General features: G+C 47.1%; 1 protein-coding gene across 4 annotated transcripts in view; it reads right to left on the bottom strand.

Annotated features, from left to right (window-relative positions):
• Positions 1-16344, bottom strand: part of DISC1 (DISC1 scaffold protein) — a 383714-nt gene extending 367370 nt beyond the window's left edge. For all 4 annotated transcript variants that reach the window (XM_046027933.1, XM_046027930.1, XM_046027931.1 and 1 more), the window contains exon 1: positions 16150-16344. In XM_046027933.1, coding sequence (XP_045883889.1) covers positions 16150-16207 — 58 coding nt within the window. In that variant the 5' untranslated portion in view covers positions 16208-16344. The remainder of the gene's footprint in view (positions 1-16149) is intronic.
• Between the last annotated feature and the right edge of the window lie 1315 nt (positions 16345-17659).

Genomic DNA, 17659 nt, shown 5'->3' with positions numbered 1-17659 from the left:
TGGCTTCAAAGTGTAATTTACATGAGTAAGATACAAACTCTAAAAGTCACATGCCACTGAGAATTTGGGTTTTACCTTACAATAGCAGGTGCCTTACACTAGGGTACTATCTAAAATGAGTGGACTGGCTTAGTAATCAGGCAGTGGACAGCAAGGAAACTGATCTTAGAGGTTGGAAAGATGGAGGCCCAAGTTGTGCCGTGGCAAAATATTTGGTAAAATCATCACCTGCAGGAACTAAAAAAGCAGACCTATTTCCACCATGCTTGTAGCTCTAGGGAAAGAGTTGGTAAGTAGAACATTAGTAATAAAATCAAAGAAATAGTAATTATTATAAAAATATTTTTTTATAAAAATATTTTTAAAAAGAGATATGCTCCGTCAAGAATTTATCTGCAGGGCACCTGGGTGGCTCAGTCAGTTTAAGCAGCTGCCTTCAGGTCATGATTCCAGGGTCCTGAGACTGAGTCCCACATCAGGCTCCCTGCTCAGCAGGGAGTCTGCTTCTCCCTCTACCTCTGCTCCTCCCCCCTGCTCATCCTCACACTTTCTCTCTCACACTCTTGCTCTCTCTCAAATAAATAAATAAAATCATTTTAAAAAAAATTGTTTGCAAGCACAAATGAAACAGGATAAAATGCAGAAATATGTGTGCCTAAAGTGTTGGAAAGGGCTGGAAGCTGGCTGCTTCTTAATATCAAACAGTAAGAAATAAGACTGAAAAAACTTGAGAGTCAACGGCCCAAAGGCCCAAAGCCTCAGTGTTGCATTCCCATCTGAGCTTGAGGGCCTCAAAATAATCACCATTTAGTTGAGAAAGAAGGGCATGGGGTGATAAAGTAATGCAATAAATCAAGCTTGATAATAAAGCCTAGGGGGGAAAAAAACCTCTGGGATTAGCTCTTGGTATAAGGAATTTAATGGAAGAAAACAGAAGAGAACCCTACTAAGTTTTTGACAGAAGCGTATAGCCTGAGAAACCATGAGCTTGAACTTAAAAAAATTAAAAAGTCTGTAAGAGCCTAAAAAGACCTCAGGGCATCAAATAGGGCAGCAAAAGCTATGCGCTCCCTCGTGAAGATGGCAGACTCCCCAGCAACTGCTTCAAATGTTGCCATGGAGAATAAAAGAAAAGAGGAACTTGGCAGGACAGACCATGGAGACCAATCAATAAGAGATTTCCTCTCAGAAAGCAGAATCAAGGTCTAATGGAGAAAGTTCTACCACCCCGTGGGTACGGGGCCTCCACCTGGCCTACCCAACGGCTTTCATGATTGCTTTGTACCCACGGCTACTGTGCATACCCTATTTTATACTTACCCTGTTCCAAGTGGGAGTTTTTAATGCTTTTATGCTGTCTCTGCCCCACCACTGAAAGCTGAGAGAGGCTGGAAGAAGGCAAGTATTTTTCTTTTTTAATTCGCAAGTCACAGAAACACGAGGACCCTCATTTGGATGCAGAGAAGACGGTGCATCCGCCAGAGATCCTGAAGGGCAGTGACTGTGTGGGACCTCCGGCGTCTCCTCCAGGGAGGGGTGAGTCGAAATGTCAGGGAAGAGTGAAACAGGAATTTGGTGACCAGCAGGGAAAGCTATGGCGGGGACTGGTCACCGTTCACCAAACCTATTTCCCTTGCCTCCCGCATCCACAGCTAAGAGACATTTCCCAGCCTCCCTTGCAGCTGGGCAAGGCCAGGACTGACCCTGGCCAATGGAATCTGGGCGGAAGCACGCCCACCACTTCCGGTTCTGATCCACAAAAACCTGCCATGAGAGCTTCGGCTCTGTTTTCCGCTCTCTGCTAGCTGGGTGGCGAAGGCTCGGACAGCTTTGGAAGCCTCATGCTGAAGGCGGTGGGGCCTCTGTCAGGCCGAGTCCCCGAATGGCCGTGGAAGGCAGGGCAGCCCCTCCAGCCGAGCCCGGTGCCCCGACCCCCAGTAAACGGAGGGAGAATCTGCACTTTACCTGCAAGAGAGACACATGTCTGACGTCTTCGGGTGTCGGTGTCTCAGAATATCTGTTATGGCACGAGCACCCCTTAAATACAAGAACTTAATAAGAGCGTGTTCTAAAGGGCGACAACTGTAAACATTCCAATTTAACGCAACCGGATGAGTGAATCATGCTGCAAACAGGCAGTTGCCGTGCAGCCGTTCAGAATGACGACGCAAAGCCACATTTGTTGACATGGAATCGTTTCTGTGCTGTACTCATACGTGGGAGTAAAAGTGGGTTAAAAAACACGATGCAGCAGGATCCCATTTCTATAAAACTATATGTGTATATGACAGAGGCTCTGTGGACCTTCTGGGTGTTCATTAAAGAATTCAGTGAGGAAGGTGGGGCTCCAGTGATCATTTCTTGACATATTTTTTAGGCTTGTTTGGTTTCTTTACAATGCTTATGTTTTGTTTTTTTATGTAGAAACAACAAAGCTATATTTGAACATGAACTGTATTATTTTTCTTCCAGGTGACCCTATAATGTCCTGTTCATTTCTTTTAAGAGGAAGGCGAACAGAGCAGGCTTTGAAATCTTTCTCACACCCGTGTGACTATTGGTGTGTCTGTCTCTGAGCTACCTGCCTTCTTCCCAGGCAGGGTGAAGGAAAGACCCTCTGACCACCGAGACCTCTCCTCTACTAGGATTGCAGAAGAGGTGTCCCTGGTAATGATTCCTACCACTGGGGTCTAGGTCACATGTGACTATATCTTTGCTAAATGGCTGCCATAAAAATTGTAGGGTTTTGAGCAGAGGAGTGAGTCAGGTAACTAGAGTTTTAGGAAAATTAATCTGACCAGAATGTCCACTGTGATTAGGAAGAGGCTAGAGGCTGAAAACCTATTTTAAAGGCCAGCACAGTAATCCTGATGTGTGATGAAGATGGAAACAGAGAAAGGGTCCATGTGCTCTGAGATCCAAGGGAGTGTACCAGCCCCTGAGCACCCCACAGATTTAGATCCACAGAAGCCATACGCTGAGTAGGAAAACTGAAGCCACTCCAAGTACACCAAACAGAGGACTTTTTTTTTTTAAGATTTTATTTATTTACCTGACAGACAGAAATCACGAGTAGGCAGAGAGTCAGGCAGAGAGAGAGAGGAGGAAGCAGGCTCCCCGCTGAGCAGAGAGCCCGATGTGGGGCTCGATCCCAGGACCCTGAAACCATGACCCAAGCCGAAGGCAGAGGCTTTAACTCACTGAGCCACCCAGGGCCCCCTAAACAGAGGACTTTTAATCTAGAGTGCTGGACACAAAGGTGTGGAAAGACCTGGAAGAGAACGAAGGAGAAGGAAAGGCAGGAGCAAGGAGGTGGAAGGACAGTAGCTCGAGATGGAAGGCTGATGCTTCCAGGCTATGTTCCGGAGCCTGCCCAGTCTGCGGCAGGGGAAGAGGAAACGTGTATTGGTTCTGGAGCCTGGGAAGAAAGGCCCCTTGGCAGGGCTTCAGGAAACCCGAATCCCCCAGCCTTGCCACAGCTCCAGCTCATGTCTGCAGCTGCCCCACTGAAAAACCCAGAATGCAGAAGCTTTTCTCTTCCTCCTGCCTCTGGTGTCCCACAAGGACCTCTTACTGGCAGAATTTAACAGGAAGGGAGCCGGCAAGAGAGCAAGAGATGTGCCGCTTTCAGACTCCCAGCCTGGGCAGTAAAGAGCAGAGCACAGAATGGGTGGGAAAGGGGCCAAGAGTCATCAACCAGCACCCAGCCTACACTCCTACCCATTCTTTTCAACGTGTGTTAACAAGTGTCCATTCCGGAGGACACGTGCAGGGCAGTGGTGAGGAAGGGGGCCTAGGAAGGCAGGGGAACGATTGCCCTTGGCCTCAAGGAAAATTCTAGGGAAAATTTAGAATTGGGGAAATGGCAAAATTGTTGCTCGGACCATGGTGACCATCACTGAAATTACAGTGAAGTAAGCAAGACGGAGCCAGGTAAAGCGTGCCACACGCTCCTTCCAGAAGGCCCCGTCTGCTGCATTGGTAACAGCAGCTTGCTCTCGTCAACAGGACCACTGCTGGCACACAGGGTACCAGTGGACCAGTTTTTTAAAAGGCACCTCCTTGGGGGTGATGAACTATAAAAAGACATCCCCTCTGGGAAACTAAATTAGTGAAAGGTAGTCCCTCTGAGCTGACGAGTTGGGAAAAGGCAGGCCTTCCTCTCACCGGGGGCCCAGCCTGAATGTCAGCCCCACTCACCCCTCCACCAGGATGATAGCCAGGACATCACCTGACCACCTGAAGGCTGCAGCCCCTCTATTTTAATTTCCCACTCTTTTCCTAAGCCCTTTGCATATATTATCTCAGGCTTTGAAATCTTTCTTAGATCTTTGAAATCTTTGAATGCTCAGAAAGTCCCTGAGAAACAAGCATCATCACCGGCCAGCTTATGGATGAAGGGAATACACGTAGTAAGTGACAGAATTGCTGTTTGAGAGTTGAAATCTAGTAAGAGCCCATCAATAATAACAGTAGTAATAATAATGCAGGTGCCCACGATGAGACAGATCCTGTACCCAGATCTTTACTCATATGACCACAGTCAATTCTCATCACAGCAGGATGTGGCTCTTGTCCCCTTCAAGTCACTAGCCAAGAGCTCACTGCTAAAAGAGCCGGGCACCAGGGTCTAAGACAAGTGTCTGATCTGCGTGCTAGTGCACACGGCACATGCACTTGACCCCCAGCATCCTTTCATTTATTTATTTTTTGTACGAGTTACTGCCTCTCTTAGAGGAAGCCCAAGCACAGTCCGATCTGAGCGAACAATGAGACTGCACAGGAATCACTGAAGCTGGGATTTCCTGTGGGTTTTTCTGTTGGTAAAACAAAAGCCCCTTTGACTCTGGCTCTTTGGGGGTTCCAGGGAACAAGCTGGCATTATCTGTGCACTGAAGGGCCTTTGACTCCCACACTCACTGCAGACAATGCTGAAAGGACACCCAAAGGACCAGCCAAACGCCCTGCCCAGTCCCCAGCCTCACAGAAGTTCTCCCTCCACGAAAACAGCTCCCAGGGACGGCTCTGCAAATGTGCAGAGGGGCAGTGAGGCTCGGTGGGGAAGCAAGCAGCCAGGTCCCGCTCTGTCCCCACGTGCGCCTGGGTTCCTTTGGCTTCCATAATGGTTTTATTAAATAAATGTGAACCGTGACTATTTCTTCCCTGGAGCCAAAACACCTGAGAAGCCAAGGGAGTGAGCAAACTCCGAGTTTAGAGAGAAAGGCAATGACAGGCACGGCACTGAGCTGAACTTCTTTTAAGGTTAGAATGCCCTCTTTGGGTATGAAATGATATCAGCAGGAGCGGGAAATCTGCAGCAGGAGAGGCAAACCATCAGAGAAGAAACCAAAACACAGTGTCGTAATGGAGAATCTTAGAGAGCTTAAATTTCATGCAGATGAAAACTTTATAAAGACAAAACCAGAATTAAATTGCTCCTTGAAAAATGCAAAGATTGATGGGGTCAGGACCAGCATTCCCTTTGCGGAGCCAGCCCAACATGCTCTGTCAAGCAGCCTTCACTCTCCATGATACATTTGGTATTAATCACCCACAGGAAGCCTTATCACAAGCAGCTCTAGCATGCTCGGAGCCCAGTGCAGCGTCACACATGCCGAAGGACCCACTCCCCTTGATTTCATGTGGTGGGCATTTCAGGGGGCACCTTGACAGTTTCAACTCTCTCCCCAGCAGTCCTGTCAATGACAGTGATGGTCCCGTGCTCCCGCCAAGACCAGCAGAGTCTCTGGAGCCCGGAGAAGCATACAGCCTAAGGTATCATTTGCCCTTGGGCTGCAAAATGTGTCAATAAAGGATTCATCCAAGAGGCAGCATGAAGAGAGGAATCGGAAACTAGTGCAAGGCAGTCTACTGCTAGGCGAAGCACAAGAATCCAAGTGTCAGGCCAAGAATCGAAGGCCTGGGAGGCATGGAGTGCGCAGTCTGGGAAGCTAAGTACGGGAACCTCCCCACCCCTCAGAGCAAACTGCCAGTGCTCCCTTGATGAGGGGCCATCTGCCCTCCTGCTCCAGAAACGTGCTCAAGCCGGACCAAACAAGACACCCTCCGTAAGATCTTATTCCCATCCTCCCTGTGACACCTCTCGCGTCCCTCTGCCCACCCCTTGGGCAGTACTGGGCTTGGTGATCGCTCATCAGTAGCCCATCTGAGAAACAGCAGAGACCACCCAATGGACTAGAAATTGGAAAGAGAGGAGAAAGGAGGGGGCAGGGGGAGACGAAGAGAAGCTACAGTAACTATTAAGTACAAGTTCGCGATGCATCATCTAGAATTCCAAAACCCAGGAGTCTCTGAGAACCACAGGCTTTCTCTCCATCTTGCAGCCATCTGATCTGACGGAACTCATACGGCGGCAAACCTCGTGTGCACAGACGCAAAGCAGTCAAGGGTCTTTATTTATTCCATTTAGTTCTGGGAACAAGCATCTACTTGGCCACAGAAACACTGATGTGATTCAGTTAAGGGATCCGGGACCCAGATGAGGGTATGAGGAACGAGCTACAAGATGAACGGAGATCACAGGTAGGACCGCATGTTAGGAACAGTATCAGCAAGTTTACAACTAAAGCAATTCTATGCACACACATATTACAGATTGTGACGAGCTCTTCGAGAAATGATTTGGCCACAATTCTACACTGAGGGCCTGATCTCATTCCCCCCATTTCCAGAAGGGAGGATACTGAGATCCAGAGAGATTAAGGAACTGGCCCAGGTTCCGAACCCTAGCCGAGAGCCCTTTCCATCTGGCCACCTGACCAATCATGGCTGGCCGTCACTGTATACACAGCAACAAGTAACGTGAAGTATTCTGATCACGGCTTAAATGAACTTTGCCTTGGCAATGCACTCCGCGCACCCATTTGATGTTTCAGGAATTCACAGAAAACAGAGACAATATCGTGACAAGGGCAAGGGTTGGCTTCGGGGATGCTGCAGCACGTCCCCACCCCTGCACCCATTTCTCACCGTCTTCTAAGGCCACTCCAAATTACAGTCATGGCCATGTGCTTTGATATGGGCCACTGACATTTTTTTCTCTTAAGAAATGTGTGAATGGAAGCACCTTTAGAGGTTTTTGTCACTCGTATTGACATAGAGTTGTGCCTGCATGTAAAAGCAACTTTAATTCTTTTTTTTAATTTTTTTTTTTTAAGAGAGAGAGAGAGCACGCGCATGCAGGGGGAAGGGGCAGAGGGAGAGGGAGGGAGAAACTTTAGCAGACTCCCCACTGAGCACAAAGCCTGACCCAGGGCATGACTTGGGGCTTTACTTGGGGCTCGATCCCATGACCCTGACATCATAATCTGAGCCGAAACCAAGAGTCGCAGGCTTAACTGACTGTGCCCCTCCAGGCGCCCCTGTGTACAACCAACTTTAAAACAAGTGCCCTACCCTCTTCTTGCTAATGCAGCTCTGGTTAGGAAGCAGTTCTCCTGTCGTGGGGGCTAGAGTGCACATGGTACTTTAAACCGGTGCCAGTCAGGAAGTCCCTGTTCCTACCTCAGGTCTAACAGAAGTGATAAAAACATAAATAAGACGGGGGGCTTGGGTGGCTCAGTGGGTTAAGCCTCAGCCTTTGGCTCAGGTCATGATCCCAGGATCTGGGATCGAGCCCCACATCCGGCTCTCTGCTCCACAGGGAGCCTGCTTCCCCTCTCTGCCTACTTGTGATCTCTGTCAAATAAATAGATAAAATCTTTAAAAAAAAAAAAAGATAAATAAGACTAGGTCTGCCCTCAAGAAATTGAGCCCAGATGAATGCAAAGGCATACCCAAAAGAGTGTATTTCTCTATAGTAAATTCGTGGTTGACTCACCCTTTCCCCAAGTCTGTAATGATTAATAATTGTTCATTTTATTGGAAAAGGCAGCCTCCAATTTGAATAAAATACTGTTTAAAGGTGGCGGGGGGGGGGGGGTCATTTGTTCGTTAAAAAGCAGGATACCAAATATAAAAGCAGTGCCGCTATAAATTCATGCCAAGACTAGCCGAAGATAAGGCAACCCCCTTGGAACATCTCACTTTATTTCCACTGAGCCCTGTTCTACCTCAGCCAAATGGGAGGAAACAGAGACAATGCCTTTTCTTGTAGGTCACGTTATGCTTTTTTAAAAAGTTTATAAAACAATTAATATTTGAATAAATGTGCTAGATAATCCCAAATCAAAGAGCTAAGAAAATATAACAGTTGGATTAGAATTATAGAATTTGTCCATTTTCCCATTCTCGTTACTACTGAAGTCATGCAAAGAAAGATGCACAAAAGCCACATGGTTGGGAAATAGCTCAGAACTCATCCTACGATCCCCAAGGCCAACTGGCTTTCCGGGTAGAGGGTGAGAGTGTGAGAATCAATACTTTTGTAAGTTATCTTCAAAAGTATTATACCTACAAGTAAACACTACAATGGATAAATTATGAATTAAAGGATTCCTCCTTTCTTCTTCCCCCCACCCATCCATCCACTCTGTACACTATTCACTGGGCATCTACTAGGTGCTAATTACTTCTTAATGATTCTGGTGCCTCCCAATGTGCCCATTCGTTCTCATGAAACAGCATCCAGAAACTTCACAAGAATCAACTCTTTTTTCTCCACTGAGCTATATGGACCTATTCTACATTTTTTCTTACCTTAAATTGCTACCACCGAATCTGGCTATATGGTTTGTGCATCTCAATAAACATCTGAACCGAACGGAACTTCTAAAACTCTTGATTGCTTTTGAAAGACATAAAAATAACAGAGACGGTTAATCTACAGACTGAATGAGTCTGTCTAAAATATACTAAAGAGTTTAATTCAATTCAGGGAGGTATAGCATACTACACAGATGAGGGGGTAAGGCTATAAACCAGACTAGACTTTCTCAAATCAAAGAGTTAAGAAAATATAGCAGTTGGATTAAAATGACAGAATTTGTCCATTTTTCCATTTTCCCAAACTCCTTCCATGAAGGAGTTTATAGCTGAGTCAGAAAAGCAGGTTTGGGACGCCTGGGTGGCTCAGTGGGTTAAAGCCTCTGCTTTCGGCTCAGGTCATGGTCCCAGACTCCTGGAATCGAGCCCCGCATCAGGCTCTCTTCCGCCTCTCTCTCTGCCTGCCTCTCTGCCTACTTGTGATCTCTGTCTGCCAAATAAATAAATAAAAATCTTTAAAAAAAAAAAAAAAAAAAAAAGAAGGGGCGCCTGGGTGGCTCAGTGGGTTAAGCCGCTGCCTTCGGCTCAGGTCATGATCTCGGGGTCCTGGGATCGAGTCCCGCATCAGACTCTCTGCTCAGCACGGAGCCTGCTTCCCTCTGTCTCTCTCTCTGTGCCTGTCTCTCTATCTACTTGTGATCTCTCTCTGTCAAATAAATAAATAAATAAAATCTTAAAAAAAAAAAAAAGAAAGAAAAGAAAAGCAGGTTAAACACATAACCAACTATAGCAGAAGAAGAGGGATGAAGGAGTGGATGATGCTAGAAGACCAGGGAAGGCTGAGAAGTTTTACAGGCTAGATCTTAAATGAGGGATAATGTTTTGATGTGTAGAGTTGGGGGGGCGGGGTGGGAGAAGAGGCTGGATTCCATAATACTCTTGGGAGGCAGAATAACGTGTGCAATAAAAGAGTCAGAATGTCCGTTTTAGGGATTCAGGGGCCAGTTTATGGAAGGCGTGGCAAGGAATGCTAAAAATTTGCCTGCGGGACAATGAGTCTTTGCACAGAGAAACAGTAACCAAATTATATCTGTGCTTTGGGAAGATTATCATGGCAGCAGCGTGAGGCTGACTGGAAGGAAGGACTTACCGGGCAGAGAAATCCTGATACAATCAGTGTCAAGACTGGGAAGACAGGAGTGCCTGGGCGGCTCAGTCGTTAAGCGTCTGCCTTCGGCTCAGGTCATGATTCTGGGGTCCTAGGATGAGCCCCACATTGGGCTCCCTGCTCCGCAGGAGGCCTGCTTCTCCCTCTCCTACTACCCCTGCTTGTGTTCCTGCTCTCACTGTCTGTCAAATAAACAAATAAAATCTTAAAAAAAAAAAAAAAAAGACTGGGAAGACAGAGGGAAGCCCTGAGATGCCCTCCAAAGAAGCCTCCTATTAGTGGCTGCTAAGCCCTAAGCATTGTCTTCCATCACTTGGAAAGAACCCCAGGCTTTTCTACATCTTCCCTCTAGACTAGATGGTCCATGAGGACAATCTAATATATCTTTAAGCACCATGCTGTGCACAACACCGTGCCATGTGCAAAGTACATAAAATAAACATTCTTGAGTTAACAAACAAATGGATAAGCTAATGTCTCTAGAAGAGAACTCTGTAAGCAGACAAGGGGAAACAAGGATTGATAGTCAAGGTAGATCTTAAAAGATCTTAAAAGTAGGGGCGCCTGGGTGGCTCAGTGGGTTGGGCCTCTGCCTTCGGCTCAGGTCATGATCTCAGGGTCCTGGGATCAAGCCCCGCATCAAGCTCTCTGCTCGGCAGGGAGCCTGCTTCCCCCCGACCCGCCACACTTCCCGCCCCCCCGCCGCCTGCCTCTCTGTCTGCCTCTCTGCATACTTGTGATCTCTGTCTATCAAATAAATAAATAAAATCTTTAAAAAAAAAAAAAAGAACTTAAAAGTAGATCCTAAAAGTTCTCATCACAAGAAAAAAATGTTGTAACTACATGGCAAGGGATGTTAACTAGACTTACGTGGTGATCGTTTCATAGTACATACAAATATCAAATCATTATGTTGTACATCTGAAATTAATGTAGGTCAATTCTATCTCCAAAAAAAAGTCAAGGTAGTTTAAGGCCTCCAGATCTATTATTTGAACTGAATGCAGATTATCTCTGCCCAAGCACAGCTGTTTCATATTTCACTCTGCCTGGCCTGTGGCTATAAAGAAAAGCATTAGGAAAATATCAAGACTCCTGCTGAAATACACAAATCTTTCTCCATCAGAGGATTTGGAATTACAAAACAGCTTTTCCAATTCTAACTGTCCAGTTTATTAGAAACCGGAGAACCCCAATTTATCTCCATATTTACATCTTTTCTCATTTGACCCCTGTAAAGTGGTCCTCCTTTTCCCATCAGTGCTCAAGTAAGACGAGGCAAGCGTTCACTTGTAAATGCCAAAAACATGCATTCTCCTGTGTCATAAATCAAGCCTAATACTCATGTCAAATCATCTTATCAATCCACTCACAAATTAAAAGGCAACAATTGTGAAAAGAAGTTAGGTTGGTATGCATGTCACAAAACTAAATTTAACCTCAGGTTCCACGTTCAGGACGCAATTCACTCAATAAACTTGAGATATTTCACCTTTCAACGTAAGAAAGCAATTAGTCTCCATGTAGGGCCACCTGTGAAATGCATGTTTCTATTCCTGGTCGACTTGTCTGCCTAGATGAACACAATCATGTTAACGATTAATATCAATCCTTGATTATGTGCAACCCTGGGGAGTTAAAGTAAGTATTGCATTCGGACAGCTAACTGCAGGGAGGTGTCTAGATCTCTTGAAATGGAATCACCTGGGAGGTTGGGGGGCTCAAAATATGCAATTTCAATGAGCAGGGAATAGGAAATTCACACTGTAGCTCAAATCCTCTAGGACAAAAATCACAGAGTCCTAGAGCTATGAGGGTTTCCAGAAGTCACCCAGTCCAACCTTCCTCCCCACAGGCAGACTCCCCCACTGCATTCAACCACAGAATCCCCAACACCAACTTAAATGCTTCTGATGACCAAAAAACAAACAAACAAACAAAACTCAGTGCTTTCCAAGGCAGCCTATTCCAAAATACATAAATCAATAAGGATTTAATTTGGTTCACTCAATATTTGTAAGCAGTGATGAATTATGCCAAACTATGGAATGAAGCAAGGCTTAATGGAAACAGCTCTCAGTAAGGGAAGACCCAGATTCTAATACTCACTCTCCTGCCATTCCTCGCCTTTTCCACTGCAATCTAAGCAGGCCTGACGTTGTGACCTCTATTTCCACTCAATGTCAGTGGGCTCTGATGTATGACTTACCCTCCAAGATTGCTATCTCGTACATCTAGGAGGTTACTGTCTTAATTGCACTCCTCTGAGAGTTCAGACAGATCTGCAAATAAAGGCGGAAAGTCCTCCCATGACAGGCAAATGGTAAGAGTTGAACAGGCAGAATTTTGTCCATGTATTTTAAGTGGATGAGCACACCACCACGTGGCTGGGACACTAACCTGAAGCTGAAAAGTGACAGATAATCTAAGCCTATTTATTTCCATTACTTCATTTGCGACCAGGTCTCCTGCACCCACAACTACTATCCTACTGACCAAATATATACTTTTCAGCATTTGCACTTGCTAAATGCACCTCAGGTCTCACCTGCCAGAACTCAAGAGGTTTAACCCATTAATCTTTGGAAACTTCATCCAGCAAAAGCTATGTGATTCTGTTTTTAACACCTAGCGACCAGGGACCCTACGATCTCTGCCAACCATTTCTGATCCCGTGAGCCACTCAGCATAGCCTGTGGGCTCCCCACTGCCTTCCAAAGCCAGCTATCTCTGATAGTCTTTGGTCAGCCACAGTTCTTCCTCATTTCCACTTGCTGTGAAAACTTGGAAACTGACTGCAAAGTCTGCCCAAAGAAGCAGCTGGTAAACTGATTTCAAAAAAGGAAAAAAATGGATTCAGGATGGTCAGAGCATCTGCGGCAGGCATTTTAAAAATTGCATGATGGTTGCACAAAAGACATTCACTAAGGAATTTTCCCCACAAAGACATAAACGTCAAGAACAAACACTGTAAGTCTCGCCAAGGCTTTAAAAGTCTTACATTCCTAAATGGTGCTGGCTTAAAAATGACTGGCCACAAGTGGCCCAGGCTGGGCCAGAGAAGACGGTCCCCACCCCCTGAGTGGCAGCCAAAGGCATCTCTGGAAGCAGGGCCCTCTGCTTGCTTTGCAAGAACCCAGCACATAAACTGAACTCTTTTCATTATTATCAAAACAATGATTCTAATAACTCCAATCTAAAATGTTACCTATTTTTATACTCAAAATCTTTGTTCTATGCTGGATTTTAGGTATTATTTCAACATCACTACTGTATCCTCTCCTGGTTCTGAAGTTGTTTCATCGAACTTTGGCTAAAACCACACTAAAACTCAAACAACCGCAACTTAATTTCCAATCCTTTTCCAATCAAAATTTTCAGATTTCCTTTAAAGGAAAAGTTTTAATGCACTAATACATTTTGGCTTCTTTCCTAAATTGATGCCTGGATGCTTGAGCATTAAGCAAGTATTATTTTTGTCATTCAACAAAACAATAATAGTTTGCATCCCATTTCTAAAATAGATACAGATTGAAGAACACAGCACAGAAATGGTTTACAAGAACAGAAATGTGAAGCTATTTGCCCGCATTGATGGGATTACAATGATTTTTTAATGTTCTTTTTCTTGTCTGTTGTTTTCTGTGCTTCCTGTAATGAGCCTGCTTTGCTCTAGGAAGAAGAAAAAAGAAGGAGAACTTCATTTAGGAAATAAAGGAATTTGAGATTCTTTCTGCAGTAGAGAGACGTGGGATTCATTCTCCCTCTGGTGCACAGACTTTCTCAAAAGGCCCGTTTCCCTCTGGGGTTATCGCAGGTGAACAGTGAAGTCCCTGCAGAAATATGGGGGGAGTGGGGTGTCCCAGCCCTGCACGATCCCCGTGACATGGAAAGCCCCAATGCCAATTTACACCTCCTGTACCACACTAAGAGTTCCGGCAAACTTAAAGCATTAAAACATGACTTCAGATTTCATATAGTCTGAGATTTGCCATGAATCCTTGGGATACATCCTGTCAAGATTTTAATACCTTTTCTCTCTGCAAACTTCCACTGTTTATTTGTGCAAGAAAATAGTTTAAATGGGATTTTAAACCAGCGATTTTTTTTAAAAATGAGATTATGTCAAAGTCTCATCTACCAGGGCTAACAATTCACTCACATACACACACACACACACACACACATATAAAACATATATATTATATATATATAATGTTTTTTAAAGTAATCTCCATGCCCAGTGTGGGGCTTGAACTCACAACCCTGAGATCATATGTTCTACTGACTGAGCCAGCCAGGCGCCCTCTCTCATATTTTAGACTCTGTAAATATGTTAGGATATACGAGCCCCTATAATCTAACCCAGGTCTACCCTGAGCCACAGCTTGTCTCCATGGCTTCAGCTTGGCCAGTGGTTGAGAACACACCTGTGAGGGGCACCCACACGAGGGTTCTCATCCCGGCTTTACCTTAACTGCTACGTGACCTTGGGAAAGAGGCAGGCTAGCCCTGCATCTCGGCTTTGTACAGGGAAAGTGAAGTTTCGAAATACCCACCTCGCAAAGGTTTAGGGCAGATGGCATCAAAGGGATTCCTAAGACAGTGCCTGGCACAGTGCAGGCTCTGAAAAAGGCAGACATTGTTATTCCCTGCTGGTAGCCATGATGTCTTACGTTTACGGAGCGACTCGTGCTCTTCAAGGCTCTTTCAGATCTTTTACCTCATTTGATCTTCAGGCGGCTCTATCAGCCCAAAAAGCAGTAATTACTGCCCCCACTTTTCTTGTCTTTGGTCTTTTTAAACAGATGGGGAGGAAACTGAGGCCCAAGGTTACAGAGCTCAGAAAGCAGATCCTGGCTCTCTTTGAACAGCGGCATAGGTTCACAACTAAACCTCTGAAGGCTTCAGGTACATGCCTGAATATAATAAAATTAAGTTTCTTTTAAGATACTCCATCACTGGGGCGCCTGCGTGGCTCGGTCGGTTAAGCATCTAACTCTTGATTTCAGCTTCAGGTCATGATCTCGGGGTAGAGAGATGGAGCCCCCCACGGGCACCTGTTCAGCAAGGCGTTTACTCGGGATTCTCTCCCTCTCCCTTTCCCTCTGCCCCCTATTATTTTAGAAAAAAAAAATTAAAAAATTTTAAATAAATAAAGTACTCCTCTATTTGTACCTTAATCAAAGCAAACTGGTATTTCCACATCAAATTATTTAGGTTTTGCTTAGTAAAAACAGGAACTAAGGTTACTTAAAGCTTACGGTCTATCTCAGGCACTGGACTGTGCTTCAGACCCACTGCCCCACTGAAACCCCATAACAACCCTATGAAGTAGGCACCGACACCGTCCCCACTTTACAAATGGGGAAACTGAGGGATGACTAAGTCCAACATTGAGATGCAGGTCGACTGTCTCCAACTCCCAGCTCTTAGGACTCTGGTATTATCCAAACTTCATTTCTTAACTCAGTACACATTAAGGTTAGTAGCGTCCCCTTTTACATTTGAGGAAACCAAGGTTCCAAGATGTTAAGGGATGTGTCTAAAGTCACCGGGCCCTCTTCTGGCGCAGCTATGACACAACCCAGCACCCGGACTCCAAATCCCACTCCCTTCCGAGAGTCTGAAATTCCTCTGCATATGTCTGAACAGTGAGTCGGGAGGCGAAGCCCTGTCATTCTTGCAAAGCAACAATCCACTTAAAGCCCTCGGTGTCAACACAGAGTTGACAGCGCGACCCGCGCGCAGGGAGGTGGAAACGGAGCGGTCTCTCCAGAGCCGGGCTGTGGGCGTCGCCGTCGCCAAGTCGGAAGTGGGAGGTGAAATTGTTCGCAGAGCGTCCCCTTGGAGAGGTGCCAGCACTGTGTTCCCTATCCCATCCCCAACCTCCACCCTCCAGGTTGCTGGTGGGGTGGAGCCCGAGCTTCAGCTGAACCTCAGGACGTGGGCGAGTGTGAGGGTCCCCGCACCCAGCCAAAGCCCAAGCCCTTGACGCCTTCGTCCGCCGCCAGGACCCAAGGAGCACTGCCGGTCGGACGAGCGCAGTTTCGGGAAACTGCCGCTTGCCGGGTCCTGGGACAGTCCTGGAGGAGGGATCTGGCAGCCCCAGACCCACTCCTCTCTTACCCCGGCACGCCACGCGCCCTGCCTCGGTTTCCTTCGCCTCGGAATGGGTGCAATGAACCCAGGATGGGAACAGAGGCACCACCCCGGACCTACACGATGTCCAGGGGCAGAGCGCGCTCTCCCCGCCTGGATTCCTCCACCCGCCACCCGAGCCACGGCCCCGCCGGCTATCGTGTCAGCGCCCCTACCTGCACCGCGGCCCCCGCCGCCACCGGCCAGGGCGCCTTGGGGTCCCCAGCCCAGCATGCGCCCCACCAGCTCCTCCAGCTCCTCGGCGGTGGGCAGGCTCCGTGCGCCCGGAGGCTCGCGGAGGAGGGAAGCGACAGCGAGCTGGACGGGAAGTGGGGAGGGGGGCGACGAGGAAGGGGGAGGCTCCTTCCTTCTCCGCGAGGCGGCCGGTTTCCTTTCCAGCCTCGGCCCCTTACACACTCAGACTGGCGCCCCCGCGCGCGCGCACACACACGCCCACGTGCGGCTGGGGAGGGCAGCGCACAGCCTGCCTCCGGGACCTCTGAAAGTTTGCAGTTCGCCCTCTGGCTCATTGCTGAGCGCACCCGAGAGGGGAAGTGGCGGCGGAGGAACGGGTGTACAGGAAAGGAGACTGGTAGCCCACTAGGGTGGGGTCTGCGAGGCGCCTCCCAGACGCGTGATTAGGGAAGTGACCAGAGAGTTGCTGGAAGAGATTGGGGGTGGGGGGGTGTGATGAGAGGGTGGGGAGAAGGTGGGAAGAGGACCGGCCACACCAGGAAAGAGATGCGCAGAATTGCTCAAAAATGAAACGGAATCCGACTTTCTGAATCTTCCGGCAGCAGTGGACCGCTCCCAGAGCCCCTCCCCACGCTGGGCAGCGGGCCCGGGAGGCAGACTGTGGTCCGTGCGGAGCTCTTGGGCCCCTGACTGATCTCCTTCTCCCCTTCTATTTGGTTCAGTCAAGGAGGCTACTGAAGCACCCCCACCTGGAAAGGCACCTGCCAGAAATGATTCTTGTCCCTAAGGAGCTCACAGTCAGTTGGGAACAGGAACCAAGTAACAATATACACGCCGAGAACCAGGGCTTGGCGTAAAAAAGTATTGCAGAATTTGGGGGTAAGAGAGTATTTAAAGAAGTGTCAGGAAGCCTGTCTGGAGGAAAGGGAAGGATCTGGCTACAAAGAGAGGGCCAAGGTGCTTCAAAAGAGAAGACCCTTGTGGGTGCAAACACATAAATGTGCTTGAAAGTCAGTGTTTGGGACAGAATGAATGTGAGCATGGATATTAAGGATGTGGGGAAACAGTAGAAGGAACATTAAGTTGGATCAGGCTGAATTTAATGATACAGAAACCACTAAAGTGCCTGGGTGGCTCAGTTGTTAAGCATCTGCCTTCGGCTCAGGTCATGATCCCAGGGTCCTGGGATCGAGCCCGGCATTGGGCCCCCTGCTCAGTGGGAAGCCTGCTTCTCCCTCTCCTACTCCCCCTGCTTGTATTTCCTCTCTCGCTATCTATGTCACAGAAATAAATATTTTTTAAAAAGAAAGAAAGAAAAAGAAACCACTAAACCAGGATCTGGATTCAGTGATTTAGTTCGAGAGATTAGAAAGGGCCCTCAGAGTTTGTTGGGTTAGTTGACTAAAACATGGACCAAGAGGTGACCTACACTAAATGCTAGAGGTGGCAAGGCCAGATTTGCCTTGGGACACAGTAAAAAACTACCCAAAG

The sequence above is a fragment of the Meles meles genome, chromosome 13 (genome assembly GCF_922984935.1).
Source record: "Meles meles chromosome 13, mMelMel3.1 paternal haplotype, whole genome shotgun sequence".
Classification (NCBI taxonomy): Eukaryota; Metazoa; Chordata; class Mammalia; order Carnivora; family Mustelidae; genus Meles; species Meles meles.
This window is presented reverse-complemented; position numbering and strand designations above follow the sequence as displayed.